General features: G+C 41.0%; 2 protein-coding genes across 3 annotated transcripts; one reads left to right on the top strand and one right to left on the bottom strand.

The window, feature by feature from the left end:
- Positions 1 to 555: 555 nt before the first annotated feature.
- On the top strand, positions 556 to 9,623 carry rai2 (retinoic acid induced 2). Its single transcript, XM_028404008.1, has 2 exons — positions 556 to 689; positions 6,576 to 9,623. The coding sequence occupies exon 2, from the start codon at positions 6,640 to 6,642 to the stop codon at positions 8,266 to 8,268; it is 1,629 nt and encodes a 542-aa protein (XP_028259809.1). The 5' UTR covers positions 556 to 689; positions 6,576 to 6,639; the 3' UTR covers positions 8,269 to 9,623.
- Positions 9,624 to 10,497: 874 nt separating this feature from the next.
- Positions 10,498 to 19,853, bottom strand: LOC114434895 (sex comb on midleg-like protein 2). Of its 2 annotated transcripts, none has more exons than XM_028404346.1 (15): positions 19,701 to 19,853; positions 18,280 to 18,393; positions 17,717 to 17,779; positions 17,314 to 17,384; positions 16,841 to 17,075; positions 16,582 to 16,670; positions 16,261 to 16,504; positions 13,911 to 14,176; positions 13,729 to 13,822; positions 13,415 to 13,618; positions 13,168 to 13,329; positions 12,863 to 12,991; positions 12,487 to 12,708; positions 12,213 to 12,373; positions 10,498 to 12,114 (listed from the first exon to the last, which is right to left on the bottom strand). In XM_028404346.1, exons 2-15 carry the CDS (start codon positions 18,299 to 18,301, stop codon positions 11,989 to 11,991), a joined length of 2,088 nt encoding a protein of 695 aa, XP_028260147.1. In that variant the 5' UTR covers positions 18,302 to 18,393; positions 19,701 to 19,853; the 3' UTR covers positions 10,498 to 11,988. The 2 variants fall into 2 exon arrangements, with proteins under 2 accessions (XP_028260147.1, XP_028260148.1); XM_028404347.1 differs by having other exon boundaries at positions 17,741 to 17,779.
- Positions 19,854 to 21,577: the final 1,724 nt, after the last annotated feature.

Below are 21,577 nucleotides of genomic sequence, written 5' to 3'. Positions count from 1 at the left end.
TATACAACGTTGTTTTTAATTGATATCATTGTATGATAGGTGTAGGCTAAATTAAGTCTATCCACCCACGTTTCCTGCCTTTCTTAGTGTTTTTATTTATTTATAGGAATATTTTAGTGAGTTTGGGCTAGTTGAAAAGTATCATTATCCCTGTTTCTGTCCTGTCAAGTCCCCCTTATGGAGGTCCAGTCCCGTCTAATGGTAAACCGTGATGACCACCAATGTCTACTGTTGTCATGGTATAGTAGCTTTGTGTGTAAGGTCTCTGTTTTTCTGCAATACTGTAGCCAACAACTAACATACTTCCTTTGATGAGACTTAATGCACGTTCATTTCTGGACAACCATAAAAAAATATATCGTGCAAAATTAAAACAAAAAAATGCACAAAAATAGTTAAAAATGTAAATAAAGTGCGTGTGTATATTTCCCTTTTAGCATGTGCTCTGTTATTATTTATTCCACATTTCTTCTTCGTGGGTTTTTTCTCTGCTGGAGGAGGAGGAGGACCCGCTGACGAGGCTGCGTGCGCAGCTTCAGTCTGGAGTCGCTACGACTGGACCGCAATGAAGAGATAAATAGCAACCTTGCGTATTTATTTTTTTAAAGTATTACGGCTCTTTTTCACTGTTCATTGAGGAAGAGGAGGCTCCGGGAGGATAGATGCTGATGTGCTCGTCTGTTTGAAAGGTGAGTAAATGTCGGTGTTTGCAGCAAAGCCGCCGCTCTATCATGGGAGAATTATATTAAAGGGACGGAGATGAAACGGGGTGAGCCGAGGCTTTTTCTGATTTTTCTTTTTCCTTACGCCCACTTACACGCAGAATCATACATTCGTTAAAAAAGACTAGCACGTGGATTAAGTTGGAGTTATTTAGCTGGTGGAACAGTTTGTTTTTTAAAGCTGTTGGAGCCTTTTTGTTAAATTTGTCCGGCGATGTGCGCAGCTAGCTTGTATCTGACAGCGCGAGCTCGTTTGTCAAACAGACGCTAGCTGATGGTGTCGTGTTATTCCGGAGCAGGAGGACACCTCCGTCTGTGTGGACACCTCTGTCTGAGGACACCTCCGTCTGAGGACACCTCTGTGATCCACTCCTTCATCCTGCTGTCTGCGTGGAAAGGTTTGGAGATGTGCGCACACACGGCACACGGCGCACTGCCTCCCCGCTTTTCATGGCGAGCCGTCGGGCTTGCTGGGTGGGGGGGGGGGGGGGGGGGGGGGGGGGGACCAGACTCACCAGGGACCGGGTTCATGATGTGGAAGCGTGTCTGGGAGCGCTGTTACGCGGTGTGTAGTGAGATGGAAATGGGAAAGGAGGAAGGAAAATAGCCTCATATGAACCCGGCAGTGTCACCATCAGGGTCTGTTTCGCCTTTTAAACCTCGAGCGTTTGCTGATGTTGGTGTCCTGTCACGTGTGCAGCGATGGGAAAAAATGTGCTTGTTCAAACCCACATCAGCAGTGTGCATGGTTTAAGGTTTTTTTTTCATGCTTTCAGGATTATTAAACTTAATCTGTTAATGAGTGCAGTTTATTTCACACGGTGCTTAAATGTAGCTGTGACTTGACACCGTGACCTCGGTTCAAATGTATGAATCCCTGCATAGAATAAGGCCACACAACAGTCCTGATGATGATTATTCATGTTGTGAATTCTGACTTATTGTTTATGTAGGGGATCAGCTGGAGGACAACCAGCTGAATAAAAGATAATCTGCACTGATGTGAAAGCAGCATGCATCGTGATGAGCCTCAGCATGTCTCTCTAATGAGATGTAATTGGCTAGTGGAGTGGAGGGGTGTTGAGGGCGATGACCTTTAGATCATCAGCCATGCTCCATCCATCCCTGGCGCCTTTGTTTCCTTAGCTCTAAACTCCAAATCAAACCCACAAGAAGGAGAAGTGAAAAAGAGAATTAGACTCTGAAATGTGTTTGGACTGCAGTGCAGCTTAATGCAATTGAATGAAGGCGTTGTTGTTTTCTCTCTGCTATTGACTTACTATGGCGTACATTCCATCAATGAGGCAAGAAAAAAAATAGAGGAAATGTGGAAATCATTACAGTTACAGGGACAGGGGAGGGATCTCGCTTGGCCCTCCTTTGGGCCTACTTCTTGCCTATTTACTCAATTAGCTGTTACTGGCTTGTGAACACAGAACTTTTACTTTTACGTTTACAGATGACATGTGAGGTTTACAAATGTGCATGTGCTGCGTTGCTTATCAGAGTTTCAGAAATACTCTGCGTTCATTCACACACATGATTGCATGTTTGGTTGTTACGTGTTTCTCAGATTAGCTCACATTTCATGAAAATTGCATTATACTGGAGCTATTTTTAATAGCCTAATGTGCAAACTCTATTATCTTGTGGAATAGGGGAACACTAACTCTGTTAGTGAGCTTAATTTAGAAAGATTAATGAGTTTAACCTCAAGCTATTTCTGAAAATATGAGGGGTTTTGATCATTTGGCCTGGGGTGGAAAAAAAAAGAGTCAGTTTTAGAAAACACTTATAATTTCCCACATCATCTCCCCCTACATTTGCACCCTTAGTGCAGTTGTTGTGGAGAATACACTTGAAGAAGTGATCTTGAAACTCCCGAACGTGGTCCACAGCAGTGATGACACCACCATGACTGTCAAAATATTGAACTCAGACTTGTTGTGTGTTGGACCGCAGGTGGTGGTCCAGCCTTTTTATGAAGTGTTAGCAGGAGGATCTGGTAGCACTGTGTCATCGCTCATTGACCAAGCGTGGGACATGGATTAGCTCACTTGTGGCTCATCAGCAAGACTCAAAGTTCATTGCTGCTTATGTGACATCCCTCGCTGACCTTCCGTATCTGTGATAACACAGAGACAAAGCAAAGGCACTGAGTCAGATAATGTAACAGGAACAAAAACAAAGATGAACACAGTCTCTGTGTACTTTGGTTCTCTCCAGATTTTGCTGGTTACACTTCCTGCTCATCTGCTCAGAGTTTATTCTCACATGATTCATGTGGAGAGAGGGTGGAGCACTGACCTGTGAACTGCTGTCGCCCTGATTACTGCTTATCGTCAGGTCACCTGATCCAAAGGCTCAGAGTAAAGCCTGCTAATACAACTGTTCTCTTATAAAACTAAGTTGTTGCTTAAAAAGTAATTCCACTCTGACAGCTGAGCTAATGGGAACAATTAAGTGGCACAATCAGACCAAATCACTGGAGTCTGTGACAGTAGAGGAGTCTCGACCAAGAAAGACTTCTTTCATATTGGTCAGTGAGGCTTTATCATGTCACAGACCTCATGACCATGTTATCAAGCAGGAAATGTCTAGCCTCAAACTTCCTGGAATGCAAGCGTCTAAAAAAAATTAAAAAACAGAATACAGCTAAATTTCCTATTCAGTCTTAAATTAGAACACTAGATCAGAGAAAAAAATGAGGAAGTAAAGATATTTATATATATATATACACAGTAACTTCGAGTCAACATTTTTTTAGTCTGGCCAGTTATTCTGTGACTCACGGGATGAGTTTTTCGTATGAGGACAAAGCAGTGAGTGTGGTCCGTATAAGCCCCTAATACACAGACTGTTGAAGGCATGACTACGGGGCTTGTAGTCCATTCTGTGTAAAAGGTACAGATCGACTGTGCAGTCAAGTGCATGGTGCTGCATAGGGAAAGCCTCTAAAAGCACACATTGCGACAGGATTATGTTAGTTTGTTTATTCATTTAATTAACCCTCATGCGTTGTTCGGGACATTTTTGTCCTCTGAGAGAAATTTTTCTGTTTATTTTGGCCATAACTTTGTCAATATGTGGACAAATTGAATCATTTTTCCTCAATAAGCTTAATTTTACATAAATTTTGTTAATATGATTTTAAAATTTTTCATAGGTCAACGGTACACTGTGGGCAAATTTTACCCCCTAATGTGTTGTTCGGGGACAAAAACGTCCCCTAACTTTAACGGTTTTAAAAATATATTAGATAAATATTTTTTTTAAATTTTTTTGCATAGACCTTTTAATTAACTTCAGTTCTAATCAACAGTAGTGAAAAAATCATTTTCCCCCAGGATTTTAACCCTTTAATCACCAATTTTATAAGGGGTGGTGCTGAAAATTGAAAAAAAAACACACAAAATGGCTCATTTTTAATAGAAAAGGTGAATGTGGACTGGATTCTTTTTAACCTTTATTATAGTCTTGGTCATGTCAAACATCAGTAAAAAAATTGACTTTATTGCATTATTAGTTTTTGCACAGCACTGGATTTTCTTTTTTTCTCCCATTTTGTCCCATAGACTTACATTATAAACACACTTTTTTTGACTGCACAGCCATGGCACTAAATAATCATGCATTCTTGATTGTTGGTGGTTTACCCTGTTGGTAGGAGGTAACATTTGTGATTTTTACAGTTAACAACTTAATTACCATATTAACCCTTTACCTGCAGGCCTGTGCTCATGTACTGTAGTTTCTGGCTTAAGTATATGGAGTTATAGGGAGTATTTTAGCACATAATTGTGTGTCTACACACTGTGTGTGTATGTTAGAGAGGAAGAGAGCCATTTGCACACTGATCTTGTTGTCTGTGAGTACACACAACCACAGAGTCTTCATAGTAAACAAAAACAAAGAAAGTGTTGCTATGCACGTGTGGCCCTTTGATGTCTACAGGTGCAGACTAAACAAAACAAAAAGGCAAGTGGTCTTACATGTGACCTTGTGGTCATTTGATGGTGAGAAGAGCAGAAAGCAACATGAAGAGAGGATTCACTTGTGCACAATCTCTGGAAATGTTTTAAACACCTCTTGATACTGGGGACAGCAGCACAAGAGCATCACATCCACATCCTACATCCACAAAGCCTTTATTGGATCCTTGTAGAGTGTGTTAAAGCCTGTTTCATATTCCTGAGGTGCACACACCTCCCAGACCTTTCTCATCATGCATGAATCGGCTACAAGATTATCAGCCGACCGCCTGGCTGTAGAGTCCTCAGTGTAATCCATCAGAGCCCCATTACAATGTCTCATCTATGCTTCAGAACAATATAAAACCAGCCTGGAGGGATAGAGGGCTCCTCCTCGCTGCTCACTGAGGCAACCCAACACCACATGAAGGGTGCTCAGAGGAAAAAGTGTCACACTTTTTTTGAAAATTGGAACTGCATGTGTGTATTTAATTGAGTTTTTTTTTACCTAAAAGAGTGCATGTTGTTGTGTTTCGGATTGCTTTAGGTTTTCTCCTATTTCCAAAGACCTGAACATTATCCTGGCTGCTCCCATCAGTATGAATTATTGACCTTGATGACATTGGATGCATTGTTTCTCCAGGCACCCAGGGGACATGTTATCATTTGGGCTGGATGGGGGTTGACAGCCAGTGCAGGCGGGACATGTGTTGTGTGGAGGTGTCATGTAGTAAAAAGGAAAGCCTACACACAGCAGGCTCATAAAGCACTAACTGAGCTGTTTTACATCGCTGGATAGATGGCTAGCTGATTAAAACTGGGTCACATCTTCCTGTGTGACCTTTTTTTATGTAGATTCTGTAGAGTGCTCACACTAATAAAAAGCTTCCCTCCCCTGATGATGCCCTATTACCCCAGGCCTAACCTCTCATCCGAAGAACATGACTGGATAGATGGCCAAAATCTAGCTCTCACAGTATATGTCTGTAGCAGAATGGAGTAAGGATTAGCTCTCAATGTTGAGGAGGCACTTTCCATTATTGATTGATCCGTTTATATGGTATTTTATTAATGATGAATGAGGAATCTTTAAAATACCTTTTTGTTCGAACAGTCCAAGACCTCTAAAACTTTTAGCATGTTTTAATAAACAATGTACTTCTTCTGCCTTGTTCAAAAACCCAGAAAGAAGTGCTTTCATACTAGACTATAATAGCAGCTGTGCTAGCCTTATAGAAAAAAATGTTGCATGCAATATTTTAAAAAGTGAAATTTTTATTGGAAAAACAATAACGCAACAATTTTGTTGTGATTACATATTTAAATTCTTGATTTAATTCTTAAATACTTACAATGCAGTAATAGCCAGTGCTAGTCTAGGATACGCCCTGTGCTGTATCACTGTACCAATGCTTTTTTCAGTTCAAGTTTATTTGACACATTTAGACCACAGGTACAGAGGAATGCCAGTTTTCCTTGTCACTTTACAGAAAAAGTTCTCAGCCTGTGAAAATATGACTGTGGTTAGAACAGATTGGGTAGATTACAACGTTTACAGCAGAAAGCTGTGGCCAGTTGAAGGAATGGATTTTTAACCCCACAAGGAGGTTTAATTATGGGATAGGTGAAATTGTAAGACATAATTGACTAATAAAGGATTATCTTATCTTATCTAAATTCTTTGCATAATTGAAAATATAAAACAGGCCAATGTTCCTAACAGTGGATCTCTCTGTATCTGTATCTCTCTGACACAGCACAGGCTAAGTGTCCTTCGGTAGGAGGACAAATTCCAGAGATCTACTACATTGTGTACACTTTTGGGTACATGTGTGAGGTTTTTCAGTGCTGCTCACCATCACATTTGTGTCTTCTGTTTCAGGGCTATCTGAAGAATAATGGATGAGACCCGTCACTAGGACTTGATAAAGGTTTGTCTCAGCTGAATGATGGAAGGTAACGATGATGTGTCTGCGACCATGACACAGGCTGACGTGTGCAGCACTGAGGTGGGTGGAGAAGTCAGCAGCAAAGTAGAAGATGGGGTAAACCCCCCTGCTGATTCCTGTGGTAGCAGCACAACAGGCCCAAACAAAGGAGGACTTTCTAACCTGGTGGAGACTCCTGCCCCATCAATGGTGAGTCCAACTGCTGAGCCTCCAGGAGGAGTAGCACTCAAAGTAGCTACGACTGTTCTCCATCCAGTGTGTCTGGGAGAGGGCCCACTGATGCTGCCCATCCACCTCCAGATGGCAGGAGCTGCTGCGCCTCAGCTTGGCCAAATGGGGGCAGCGCCGTACTTGATAGCGAGCCAAAGCCCCGTTTCACTTCCCCTTGTGTTGGACCAGCCGGTCCTCCAGCACATGAATCCCTCTGTAATTCCACAGACCACTAACTGTACACAGTTGCCGCTTCAGAATAATGTGCTGTGTCAGAATCCGCTGACGTTTGGTTTACCTCCAGCTGCTGAGCAGAAGTCAGCAGGACAGGCGCAGGATGCTGACCTGCTCTCTCTCCTGCAGAATCCAGCTTTTGCAGCCATCTTGCAGGACCTTTTCCCTTCTCAGGCTGGTTCTTCAACCTGCCAGTCACCAGGCTCTGGCTTCTTCCACGTTCCTCCCCTCACACCTCCCTACGCCTCCCCTCTGGCTCCTCTGGTCCCACCCGCCACACTTCTAGTCCCCTACCCTGTCATCATTCCTCTCCCAGTGCCTCTGCCCGTCCCCCTGCCCATCCCCATCCCTGTCCCTCAGACTGAAGACTCCAAGGGGAACATGCCAAAACCAGTTTGCACTGTGAGTAAAAGCACTCAGACTTCGCCAAAAGATACTACCTCTCCCGCACTGTCTTCAAGAAAATGCATGCCACCATTCCAGCCACAACATGTGTCACCATCTTCAATTCCTGTGGAGGAAGGACAGGCTCTGGACCTTTCTGTCAGGGCATGTCCAGTTGAACCAAAACAGGAATACCCCTGTCCACAGCAGGACAGCGTGTTGGACCTGTCAGTGCCTGCTGTGAGGAAAAAGTGTGTTCAGTCTGACAGAGATGTAGCTCTACAGTCCTGTCAGGATATGAGCGGCACTGCTGTGTCTGTGGGTGTTGAATGTGCTCAGAGTTTAGACTCCAAGCTCCTGGGCAGCCTGGCCTCACTGGAGTTCAGCCGACGGCACAAGTGGTTGGTTGACAGCAGTGCTGCTGGGTCTAGCTCTCTGGGTCAAGAGGCATCTCTCAGCGGAGCTGGAAACCTTGAGATAGTCAGCACCTCGCAGACAGCCAAGGTCATTGTCTCAGTGAAAGACGCAATCCCTGCCATCCTCTGTGGAAAAATAAAAGGCCTTTCAGGAGTCTCCACCAAGAACTTCTCCATCAAACGGGACGGCAGCCAGGGCACGTCTTTGCAGCAGCTCTATGGAGTGCCGTCGGCTTCTCACAGGGAGCAGCAAGACCCCAACGACCCACTGAAGAAGGTCTCTAAAAGCAGAGCTATCAAACTAAAGAAGGTCAGCTCACAGGAGATTCACTTCCTTCCCATTAAGAAGCAGAGACTGGCAGCGCTGCTTCCCAGGAAGTGATAGCGCTCGATGGAAGGGACTAATCGCTGGACTGCTCTGTGGTAATCCCTTCAGAACGGATAACATAAAACACATGTGGGGACATTCTGTAATCAAACACTTATACGTCCAATCACAGCACAGAGTCTGGCTCCACCAGTGAGCCTCATGAATGTCTGACGGTGACACAGGAGTTTCAGAAATGGTTTCCATTGGATTGCTCTGTGTTTCTGTAATGCACAGTGTTATCTTATCTCTGTTCTTGTGTATGGCAGCTGTGTGGCTTTGGAGTGTCTCTTTAAATGAGACAACTTTATAGTTGCAGCAAAGACACATTGGTTCTATTCTTCCATTTGTTCCCACATGTAATTTTTATAGATGTGCACTGAAGACCCAAGTGTGTGTACTGGCAGGGCATGACTGAGACTGTTAAGCATGACCCATCATTGAAAATACACATCGCTCCAATGAGGGACTCATTCTTTACTGATTGGTTGGGGTTTAGCATGACAAGCTAATAATGCTTTGGCACAACCAGAGCCTCAATTTCATTAAATGAATGCTGGCAACAGCCATCAGTCGCAAACAAAATACATTGTTTTTCAGCAGCAGGAAAAAGGGACTGGTTTCACATTTAAACAGACGTTTGTGTCCAAATATAAGCGAAGTATCACTAGTAAAAGATCTGTTTTTGTTGCTTGCATCAAGTCTGTAAAACACTGCAAGTCCCTGCTGTTTCCATTAACAGACTTATTAAGTGAATGTGGTGGAAGTTTGGATATTTAAATCAGCTGTGAAGAGGAGATGACAGTGGGAGAAATACTGTTTGTGTAATTGTTGTGTGTTATTAGTCTGTTATTAGAATCAGTATTGATCAGACCCTGCCCCCTTTTTCTCAGACATGTCCGCGTAAAACATCTGTTCCCAGTGGTTTGGTGTCATTTTTATTGTTTTGTGGAGCATGGTATTTTTCTGTCTCATGAGCTGTGAATGTGCGTGTGTGTTTGTTGTTTATTTATCCTATTGAGTGCACTTTGTTATAGTTTAGTTGGAAAAACTCCCCACCTATTCTGCTCAAACTGCATTGCCCCCTTTTGTGACAACAGCAGTTACATAAATCTCCAAATTACAGGCCAAGATCTAATAACAGCCATATGCAGACTGTCTAGATGAGGAGAGATGGAAAATACCTAGAAGCTCTATTTTTTTACCACTTCTTTATTTATATCTGTGTAATCCCAGAACATCGTAACTCATGCCTGCAGTCCCATGAGCAGAGAGTCTTTGGTGTAGTTTGAACCGATCACTTTAGTTGTACAGGATCTCACCCTAATTTATTATTTGTACAACTTTTATTTATACAGTGTGTTTATATTCTGGATGGTCAGTTATGAAAGAGTGACTGGATGTTAGAAAGCTTCCTTTGTGACTGTCAGACTGCTAAAGCAGTTTTAATACAGATGTTGGTGAAAGAAACATCAGTTCAGTGTGCTGACAGGTAAATGTTTGCTAAGTGTACAGTGTGTGTGCTTTTTATATTGAAGTGAACTGACTTCTGAAAAATGTTTCTGCCTCTTTTGTATGTTTATTTGTATCTGAAATGCTCTGATCTTCAATGTGTCAGAAAGCACAGCCTGATGTGCATCTGTTCAATTCAAGTAAAAAAATATTTAAGGCATCAAAAATTAACCCTGTTTATCAGACTTTTTACTCTTTGCAATTATTTTCTTTAACTCCTATAAAATTCGTAATGGATGTCAATATTTAGTCTTGGTTGTACAAATACCACATGCATTGACAGTGATGTAACCACAGCACACTACAGTAGATTCTACAGCTGCACAAAATGGGACTAGGTTTCCTAATCAGGAGCATGAATTTGTTCTGTTTATTGTGGAAAATCAGCCCTGAAGCATTCTCTGTTCTGACATTTGTGGTAATTTAATGACTTATGAATGATTGGTTTGCCTTGGCTGACTTAAACACTTCATGATACACCATGTGTGATCAGTCTGACTCATTTTTAAACTTACTAAAATGTTTGTCAAAATAGTTTTGACAGTTACTGTCTTATTTTTCATGACACAAACAAACACAAGCAGGCCTGGTGTGTCTCTCACACTCTTGAGGTCGTATTTCAAAACAAGCATCGCCTTGATTTATGTGAGGGGCTTAATGATTGTAGGTGATACCTGTGAGAAACATCTGAAACAACAAAATCATTTGTTGTAGTCAGTCAGAACACGTGTACATGTTTTGGTAGGTTTATAGAAAACAAGAATACACAATATCATTAACACATTGTTTATCTGGGGTGACATAATGGACAAATGCAACATATTTTTCAAGTACTTTAAAGAAGATGCAAGAGGGCAATGAACAGCACTTGCACAGCACTGTGTTGAATAGTATATGGCACAAGTCTTTCAGTAGGGAAAGGGGGCAACAAGAGAAAGTTTAAGGACATTATAAACAGTATGCTACAAAAGCCTGTACTAACAAAGACCACATAAACCTGAGAAATGTTGTAGGTAAAGCAAGGCAGAGTAGTAAATCAACTAAAAGCACTGCGTTAAGTATTAAAAAAACAGAAAAGGAATCCACTGTCAAATATTCACCCCATCCCCTTTATCTTAACATTTCTAATGTATGTATATGATTTCCTTAAAATATTAGGTTTCTACAAAATGTACATTCTGTCGCTGATATTCATGGTTAAACCCATAAAACTGTACACATCTGTTTTCGTTGCTAACAGTGATTGTAATGGTCAAAAGTGACAACACTGAGGCTGCAGGCAGACCAATGAGCTTAAATGGTTAAAATATTACATCAAAACTCAACACAGGAGCCCTTAGAAATGTCAGACTTCCCAAACATTCTGTCCAATGAAATTGATAAACCCAGAACTTGAGCTTACATGATGGCAAACTGCATGAAGACCAATAGGAGGCAACTTAGAGCCAGCTAAGACACAATGATAAGTGATTCTTTGCACCGGGTGGTGATTAGGCAGTCACGCTGTGGAAAAAGGGAGTTTCAATTAAAAGTGTTGGAATACAACATGACCCCTGACATACCATGACACTAACAATGATCAAGCAAAGGAAAAGTTCAGTCAAACTGTGTGTGTGACAGAAGTAGAATGCACTGATGTTAGCATTCTTCAGGCAGGCAGATACAGCCAGACTGTTGGCACACACGTGGAGAGTGAAAACAGCTACACAACAGCACAGACAAGAGAGCATCCAAATTCTCTTGGGGAAGAACATCTGACGGATTTGTTTTTCAGTATACCAACTCTTCCTTATTAACTGGAAATTCTATAATAATAAAAACATTATATAAGAAGAAACATTCTCCATCTTTGGGGATCCAAAACCAGGATCAAAAGTTTTCATCTCTGTAAAAAAAAACGTGTCCACGTGTGCACATGTGCTATGCAATGTAAACACTACAGGGATTATTTTCCTTTGGGATTTCATAAAGTCAGCGGTGTCTATGAGACTCGAACAGCTTTTTGTTCACTGATGAGGGGATGAGGTAATGTGTCAGCAATGCACGGCACACTTTCTCCGCTCTGGAAGTCAGCACAAAGTTGTAACATCTATTGTGTCCCTCCAGGTGGAGTTTAGAGTAACATGTAGCCCCTGCGTGCCCCATGAGTCAGTATCCAGATGCTGGCTCCTTCAGGGGTTATTGCTCATGGGTCTGGTGGGGTCGAGGCAGCCCGGGCTCCAGTTACAGTTTGCCTTGTTTCAGCCTCTCTATGTGATGGCATAGCTTCAGTGCAGGCCCTAATTTCAGGCCCATGTACTTCATGATCATGTCGCTCCGGAGGAGCATCAGAGCTTTTCCATCAATCTCCTGAGAAAACAATGGGAAGGATTATATTAGGACCTCATGTACACAACCAGTTCTTATAATAAAGAGTGTGCATGGTAGACAGCCTTACAAAAACTTACATGTTTTCTGAACAGTTCAGCATGAGGTGCTAAAGCTGTGGGGTCAGCATCCCTGACAAACTGCATCACCTCTTCAATGGACCAGGAGGAGGGGTTTTTACTGGGCAGCTGCAGATCCCTTTCTGATCCCAGAGCCTCAGGACCTGTGGTGGAGCTGGCCGCTGCAAAAGTACACAGAGTGAACAGATGAAGCCTCACTGCAGGATACATTTGTAATTGAGCCATTGTATAATTTGAGCTGGTAATAATCTGCTTCCACAGATTCTTTCCATACCTTCAACTCGTCTGAGAGGCTGTGTGGAGTTCAGCTCTGCGGGGTTAGAAGAGAGGCGGCGCATGGGCATGCTGTTGCTATGGTGATAGAGGCTGCTGGCCTGGGAGTGGTACTCGGAGGAACTACGCACAGTTTGGAGTCGAGGGTTCATGGAGTTGGAGGCAGAGTCCATATAATGCTGCTCCTTTATGAGGCCATTCTCCTCATGGGGCAGAGTCTCTGCTGAAGAGGGGAAAGCATGCGACAAAAATCAGTCACATGTAAGTCCAGAAAAAAATGAACTTTTAAATATTCCTGTATATTCTAAACTACACTGTTTAGCAAGATAAGACAGTAATTTGTCTCAGGATGTATTTTGGTGCAAAGTGAGCTGTACCTTCTGACGGGTGAGCCTCAGCACGCAAGTGTTTAGGAGACAGAGGGGCTGCATACAGTGGAGAGACGCCAGACAGAGTCCGCTTACTGCCCCGTGCCAGAGAAGGTGTGTCCATTGCCTCTTCTTTCACTGAAACACAAAGAAAACCTTACTTTACACACTCCAACACTAGTGACGACAGGAAGAAAACAACATACAGACACAAGACTTTACTTAGATGTCCTATGGTTAACGTTGTACACCTTCCACACAGATGTATGCGACGAACACTCAAAGCCATGATGGTTTATGGGTGCGTGGTTTACCTGACTTGTTCCTGTCGTAGGCAGTGTAGTGGCTGAATGGCTGGCTGCTGAACAAGTTGTCGCACTGCAAATGACGACACATTGTCTCCAGGAAGCGCAATACAAAGGAAGCACTGGAGGCTGATGGCAGTCTGACCACACGAATGCCACCATCTGTCCTCACTGGAATGATGGACAGCATGTTTTATTGTCCTACAAGTCATCTGGATTAAATACAACATCAGTAATACCATGTATGTGTTTCTACCTTTGACCACCTCCCCTCCTCCTGAATCAGTCTGCAGAGCACTGAGCAGCACTTTGGGCTGGTATGCACAGTCTATACATGACTGGACCACCTGCTGGAGCACAGCATTTACTGGCCCTGGGCCAAAGTGGTCTGGCAGATGCTGCATCTGCTTCCTGTCCAGGTGGGGACCACAGTTTCCATGCTTATTCACATACACACACACTGGAACAACACACAGACACAAAAACATATGGGACAATTAGACATTCTAATCATACCTTTAATTCAGTAACAGCTAACAGCAGGGAACACCTACCCCTTTGAATCCTTACCTGTTGAAACTACTGAGTTGAGGCTTGGAGTGTTTTCCTGTGGAACCTGGATGGAGGGCAGCTGGGCAGGGTGGTGGAGAATCTTGGGCTTTCTCTGAAATATACACATTCAATTGCAGACATACATAACATGTGGAATGTGGAAGAAAAACAAACCAACACAAATCAGTCAAGAGTCTCACCTTGCTTCCAGGTTTGGGGCCTCTCTTCTTGTGGACTCGTGGTATGAGCTGTGTGTTTTTGGGAACGGCTTCATTTTGGGCAGCTGCTGCCACTGCTACGGCTTTGAGGAGAGCGATGGTCTCACTCTTGGGCCGACGACCTCTTATACCCTTTCTGACGGGCAGAGGGGGCAGAGGGGTGGGGAGTCTGTAGGGGGACTGCATGGAGCGCCTGCTGGATTTAGAGGGTGACGCTGGTAGAATCTGCAGGTTCTTTGGCAGAGTAACTGTAACAGCAAACATAGAAATACTGAAATATATACTGGTTCTGTATAAACAAAAAGGAAGCATGGTCTTGGCCAGCAATCAACAGCAGTATGTGGGTCTATCAGATAAACTGTCTTTGGACCAACTGTGCAGACATCTGTCCAAAAGCAGGATAATAAAGATGAAGAATGGTTTACAACTTGTCCCCAGTCACCGGTCTTGGCTGGCTAATCAGGAAGACCAACTGTGTCATCATCTCTGATCAATGCTGTGCCGTTGTTGGAGGCAGGGATTAAAGTTAAAGTAAAAATAAAGAGGACGCCTAGTGCCAATTTGGGTTTGGACAGGAAGAGCTCATTACTGCAAATGACATGGGAAGAGCTTCAACTCATGTCACAGAGCTGCAATTATTGATTTATTTTATATATTACATTTAACATGACCATACATTTCACTGTCTGTGGAGAGCAGTATAACATTAAATCGTTTGTATGGGTTATAAAACAAGTTGCTAAGGCTTCTATTAACGTCTATAAAGAAGCACAGCTTCACTCATATAGTATTTTGCAACACATATTTTTGCAACACAAAACCTGTAGTTCATTGTAATTACAGAGCAGAAATAAATAACTCATTAGATAACGCACTGATAAAAACAGTCGTGGGGAAAAAAAGGCCCTGGATTCCCCAAATTCTAAACTAAAAACCTCTGGTCTTGTTTATCAAAACAAGTGCTCTGAAAGTGACACTAGACTCTCAGGGGAAATCAGCTGAGAAACAAACTGCAGATTAATCAGAGATGAAAACTTGTACTCTTTTTTTATCTTAAAAAATATAAAAGGACAAGTTAACCCTTTTATGAATTATTAAACGTGTTGTGAATTCCACTTCTATCTACTTTGCCAAAAGTAGAAAAAAAAACTGAAAGCAGTAAAAGAAAAACACTGACATACGAACTGAGTAAACATTTCTCTGCTTTGGTTTGTACTCCCTCTCGAGACAGTCTCAGAGAGCCAACTCCTCTGATGGCAGTTGATATTAGATGGAGGTTAAGTATAGAGAAATGAGTGGGCAGAAAAAAAACATTTTAAAAGACAAACTAAAGCAGGGTAGTACGTCTTTGGTGTTCTGTGATAATTCTGTGCTCTCCATCCTGAGTCTTAGTCACACACATGGTGCAGCAGAGGCTGGACTGCACAGCCTTATGTAAACATATTTTTTCATGTAAACAGGTGTGACGTGACGAACATAAATCCTCCTCCTGCATCCACTTGTAATTCTGCCTGTTCCATCCTGCCTACCCAAACAGAGACGCACAAACACAATGACAGGGCTATCTGCAAGTTCACATGCACTACACAGCATGGCTAAATGTAGGCACAAACCATTTTGAAAACACCACATTAAACTAGTTACTAAGCAACCTTATTGAACCACTGTGCCACCGTGTGAAGCAAAATCTATCTACAGTGAGCGTGTTGTGTGTGACTCAAAGACACTAGAAAAGCTTAGTTGGAAAATATCTATTCCAGCAGAAGTCCACACTCTGCATGAGCTCTACTGACTTTTCCAAATTAAATTCCATATGGAATTAGTTAAATAAAGCTTTTACTCGCTACCTTTGTTTAACAACACACTGAAACAACTACTGTTCTGCAACCACAAACCAGCTGCAGAATCACAGGCCTCTACACAGCCTCTATGCACAATCACACAGTTCATTCACCAGTAAAATAAATCTACATTCATGCAGATACAGAAACCTTCAGACTTAGCGTTTAGTCCTCTAAAATGTGCATGTGCTGCATCAAGAGTCAGAATTCAAGCCATCTTTTACAGTAAGTTCAGCACCTGTTAAAAATCAGGCTGTGTATATTTTACTCTGCCAGACCAGGCAAAAGGAGATGATGATTAATGATAATTGTGTTTGTATTTATCTAACTGTGGCTGCAATTTCCTGGCACTGGTGGAAGGGGGGATGAACTGCAGATAAATGAGCATGAATGAGACATTGATTACAAACAAAAGCATCTGCCTAAACCTCATTGTTTGCATCAGAGAGGCACAAGTGGATGCCTGCTGCCACCTACAGTTGAACACTTACCACTGTTGCCTGGTGGCTGGAGGCTGTGCTTGGTGAGGGAGCACCAACCCACAGGGAAGATGTCCCGTGAATCATACTTGCACCAGTAATCAAAGGCACCCCGCCAACCGTCAAACATGACAAAGACCTCGTCGCCTTTCACTTCTCCAATGGTCGCAGGGCATATCAGGTACGGATTCTTTTTGTCTACTGCCTCCAGCTTCATGCCTGGTTTAAAGTTATTGTGGGGAGGCCTTGGAGGTTCCTGAAAATAGGATCAAGATCCTTGTTGTAATAACAAATATCAAAATGTTTTCAATGTTTTTCTAAGGTAATACAAACCTTTTTAAAGGCGGTTACTGGTGCCATTTCAGCTCCATTTAAGGTTCTCAACAGAAACATTGGCCAAGATGAAGCATTCATCCGAAATCCTGGAGGAGAGAATATCAATAAAAACTGAGCTCAACTGATTTACTGTTCTTTGCAGCTTGTAATGTGGTGGTAATGTGTGGAATATGTGTTGAGGAGAAAATCTGTCCCTTAAGATCAGCCTGTTTGTCTGTTAACTGCAGTCAACAATGTCTCTCTGTGCCACTCTTACCCAGTGGTGGCTGCAGCATATCTCCATTCTTTTCACAGGTGCCAATAGGCTGAATATCAGAGGAGTCGACCAGTCTCCAGAAGTCATTGCTGTTATCGCTCCCATCCAAACGTAGGCGCAGGCGAACCCCAGTTATACCCATAACTGTGGCAATACACACTGATGTTGAATTGCGTGGGTCATGGGCTTCAAGCTTCATTCCTACCTTGAAGTCATTGGAGGGTGGAACTCTAGCCTGGACACACAAGATAACACAGTATAGTATAATATAACAGAAATAAAAGTATAATAGAAAAGAGTGGGGAGGTAGATGCTGATACAAATTTGTAAATAAAGGTTAGACTAAGGAGACAAATCCAGGTGGGGCTGCTGGCAGAAAGAAATCAAGGTGTACTCAGAACTGATGAAGCTGCTTGGAGGAGAAGTGTGTTTCCACGCAAAATGTTAACATTTAAAGAATTCAAGGGACATACCTGACGAAAACAGCTTGGTGGAGCTGGTGTAGAGGATGTTTCTTTTAAATATTCTTCCCAGGAGAACGAATCTAAGTTTAAAAAAAAGTACAAAAATACAAAATATTACATGTTTGTTAATACAGTTTTATAACTTCCATTCTAAAGTCCACTTACATGAAGCAGAATCTGTTTTATCACAGATTAGAATATGATAAGAACATTCAAACAAAACATTGTAGCTTTTCACAAAGATGTAAAATCTATGTGAATGTCTTCCCTCATCTGTACACTAGTAGCAGTACAGGACAAGTATATCATAAAATGATTATTAGATTCCTCTGATGATATAAACAGCTATTTAAGTTCCTCTTTTGTTTAAACAAAACAAACTAGACTCAACAAATGCAAGAAAAAACTTCACCTTTAGTTGTTGCAGGGTTTGTACCTGTTTGGTTTGGTTTCTCTTTTTTTCCATCTTTCTGATCTAAAAACATAAAAAAAATTACAATTGAAGTTATAAACATATTTATGTTAAAATATATACTAAGATACTAAACTATATACTTAGATAACCCACTGAAATGAAGCACAATGCTGTATAAATAAATTACGTATGCAACATAAGAATAAATACTTTAACTTACATGTGAATCTACCTTCTTGGAAATTTAACAGTAGGTAGTGTGATTTTTTTAGTGTACACCAACCTTTACACCAGTGATTATTAGTCAGCATTAACTTATTTGACTGTCATTGTTAATGTACTGTCAGTGGATAAGAAAGAACAGGTACACCTTGGACAGGTCAAAATATTTATATTTTAATTTTGAATTAGGTTCCAGCAGCTTTAGCCTTAGTTAGTCTGCAGGGGTCCAAAATTATGTTAACCAAACATTAATTTTCACTGCGTTTATTTTTTGGACGTTCTCCTTATAAAACCTCCACAGTCGAGAGCACTCTTTTAATCAATCAGCTTCTCCTTACCTTTTAGTGGAGTTTTTCCCATGGTGACAGATGATGAAATGTTGGTGTTTTAATGATGTTAAACAGGGGGCAGGATGTTGGCCTGGTGTGTTTCAGTGCCTCTGTGCTTTTGTCCTGTAAGTCAAGGATCAAAACACAAATCAAACACACAAAAACTACATTAATCTTACTCCCAGTTCTATTTTTTAACATTGTATGTGTGTCAAAGACACATAAGACAACATACGTTACTAAACAGGTACTAAGTATTAAACAATACAGGTGTCAAGGGACTGAAAAAGCAAAGTAAATAAAAAGTATATTTGTTCCAGTCTAAAGTGTAAATCTTTAAATAATGTCATGATAACAAAAAGGATGTACCAGTAAACAAGATAAGGGGCAGCACAGTGCCACCTGAAGCCTGAAGGCAGACTACACGGTGCTAATGTTAGCAAGAAAAACAAATACTATTTGGGACAGTAAAACATATCAAAACCGCTTTTGAAGTAGAGTAGTGTGGTTTTCCAGTAATGGACACTCCCACGGAGGCAGGAAGCTTGTAACAGGATGGGTTTTTTTCATGAGGCTGGGCCTGTGGTGTACCGGGACTGTCCATAAGACACTGTATTTAACTTTGTGTACATTCCCTCCGCGTTTACAACTCTCACTCTGATGCTAATGTGTCTTACTAACTGGCAACTTTGGACAAAGTTAAACACATTACACCAAAAATATAAAACGAAAAGAATACGGCACAGTGTGTCCACAAATAAAACGAGTCATTTAAAGTACAAATAAATAAATAAATAAACTACATAATTACAGCTAACGGTATAAAATTACCCATGTTGGGCGATTCTCATGAAGCTAACACTGAACTACATGATTGTTGACGCTAAATTGAGGGAACTGTTACTACTAACACTGCCTGACGTTATAAACTATGTATAATGTTGCATTACATCGACAGACAATTATTTTTCTACTTCCCCATGTTTTACACTTAAACTTAAACGTATTCTATAACGATATCTGATTGTTATGTCACCTCATCATCATCCTTTTAATGTAACTTGGATGGTAACAGCTAGCGGGGCTAAAACCCGAGGCAGGTAGCTACAATTTAGTTTAATGAATAATGCTGCTGTTAGAAATGTGTTTTTCATTTTAAATATTCCATATTTCCTCTTCTGTGCCATTTCCGACGCGTAACATTAGCGTTATACCGTTCCAGGTAATAGTCTGGGCCCAATGTTGACAACTGTAACTGCTTGGTTTGCTAGCTACCGCTACTGGCTAATAACTAGGTTGGCTAACCTTAGCGTTAACGTTAACCTTTTTCCATATAATGAAGGAGAAATATAAAAAACAACCAGGGTCGGGAAGCTTCAAATGACGTTTTCCTGAAAGTCTATATCATTTATTCCGAAGAAAAAACTTACAAGTGCCGTCTTTTTTCGAGTGAAGATCCACTTTTTTCTATTCGTCAGCTGCCATTTTTTCACGAATGTAGTGTATGCTTACACGCATGTAATTTATGCCGAAGATAGTGTGCTACGACAAGCTGAGACAGGCGAAGCCCCGAGACGGGCTGGATGGGCTGGATCCAGGAGGTGTAGTTCAGTTAGCCAATCCACTCCTGCGCTACTCAGACATATAGCCAATCAGGGAAAGGTTTACTCATCGTAGCCAATCATCTGCTGTGCTCCGTCTGTAATTTGGGATTCCAGAAAGTCACCGGAGTTACCCATCTTTATTTTCTGTGTCTTCTTTACGAGGTCCTGCTCATACGCCTCAACTGTTGTTCGAAATTAATCTAAACTGTAAACATGTAAACTAAGCTGCAATAAACAAGGGCTACCTTCTTAAATAAACAACGTTTAAGGCTGCTATTCTAAACAGTGACACGAGGGGGAAACCTCTTCGACTCAATTGCATAATCGGCATCATCAAATAAAAATAACTACAGAGAGAATGGTAATTTTAAAAAATGGAAAATACCAAACAGATAATAATAAAAGAAATATTATAGTTAATTTTCTGATTACAATTTTTGGACAATGATTAAATAAAAGAAAATTAGAACCAAAACAAAACCCCACTCTCAGTCTAATTAGTGTCAGTAGAAATCTAAGGCTGTGTAATTTCTATGTAGGATCTGTGTAATCTGTGTATAATGGTGCGCTCTCAATTAAAATAGGGAGTAGTGCGTCATCACATTAACCACATGACTGTCCCGTTTCTATTCAAGTAAAGTCATGTGTTTCCCCCACCCACAACTTTCCCATAAAGCCTAGATTATTCTACCAAATCAATCACGTCAAGGTCAACAGATGAAAGCTATGAAGGAACATACTGCTAATATATGTTTATTATCATTTATTATATTTATACAGTAGTCATATAATGATTTATAACCTCACCTATAAACATTTCTACTTTATGCTGCTGTAAATTTGTATAACATGCAGTTATAAAGGAAGTGTTGCATTAGTCCCCTCTACAGCACTTATACTACATATTTTTGTTTACATGTAGAAAATGTATTAATTCTTTATATTGAGTTCCATCTGATGAAATTATTATCATGAACTACACTGCCTGACATTATATATGCTACAACTATTTAGACTATAAGTCTTGACAAAGAATGAAATCAATGTGTTATAATGACTGATTGATTTTGATAGAGTAGTTTAAATGTGCTTTTTTTGCATGTAATACTTTTTCTTTTGCTACTGTAAGTATATTTGTGATGTCTGGAAAATATCAAAAATTAATCAAAATTAAATACTGCTGATAGCGACACTGTTCCCCATAAGGTTAGAATAAAATATGTTTTACCTATTCTAATGAAATGATTGTCACAATGTGAATTATCTGTGAGAGATGTTGGTATATCTTCTCAGAAGTTTATTGATCAATCTCTTTCAAACATATCACAGTGGAAATGTGTCTAAAAAACCAAATCGTTCCAACTTTATGGACAACAGTGTACCTTGTACATTACACCAACCCATACACCAGTGGTTATTAATGCATATCAAATAAACAGAAAGGCCATTTTTAATAAGCAACTACATTAATCACATAATTTTCTTTTTTCATTTTACTATTGCATCTTCTGCTTAAATCAGACTGTTCCAATATTGCTGAGTTTGTGGTTGTTCTTTTTCACTGGGTCTGTATTTTCCCTTGTTTTTTATCCTGTAGGTTACAGGATGTTTGCAGCAAGTTGTTCTGCAGAAGCTCTGCTTCTCTGTTCATGCAATATTTGTGTTTTGAGCAAAACCAGCAGTGAATAGTATAGATAAGATTA

Source organism: Parambassis ranga, chromosome 4, assembly GCF_900634625.1.
Source record: "Parambassis ranga chromosome 4, fParRan2.1, whole genome shotgun sequence".
Taxonomy (NCBI): Eukaryota; Metazoa; Chordata; class Actinopteri; family Ambassidae; genus Parambassis; species Parambassis ranga.
This window is presented reverse-complemented; position numbering and strand designations above follow the sequence as displayed.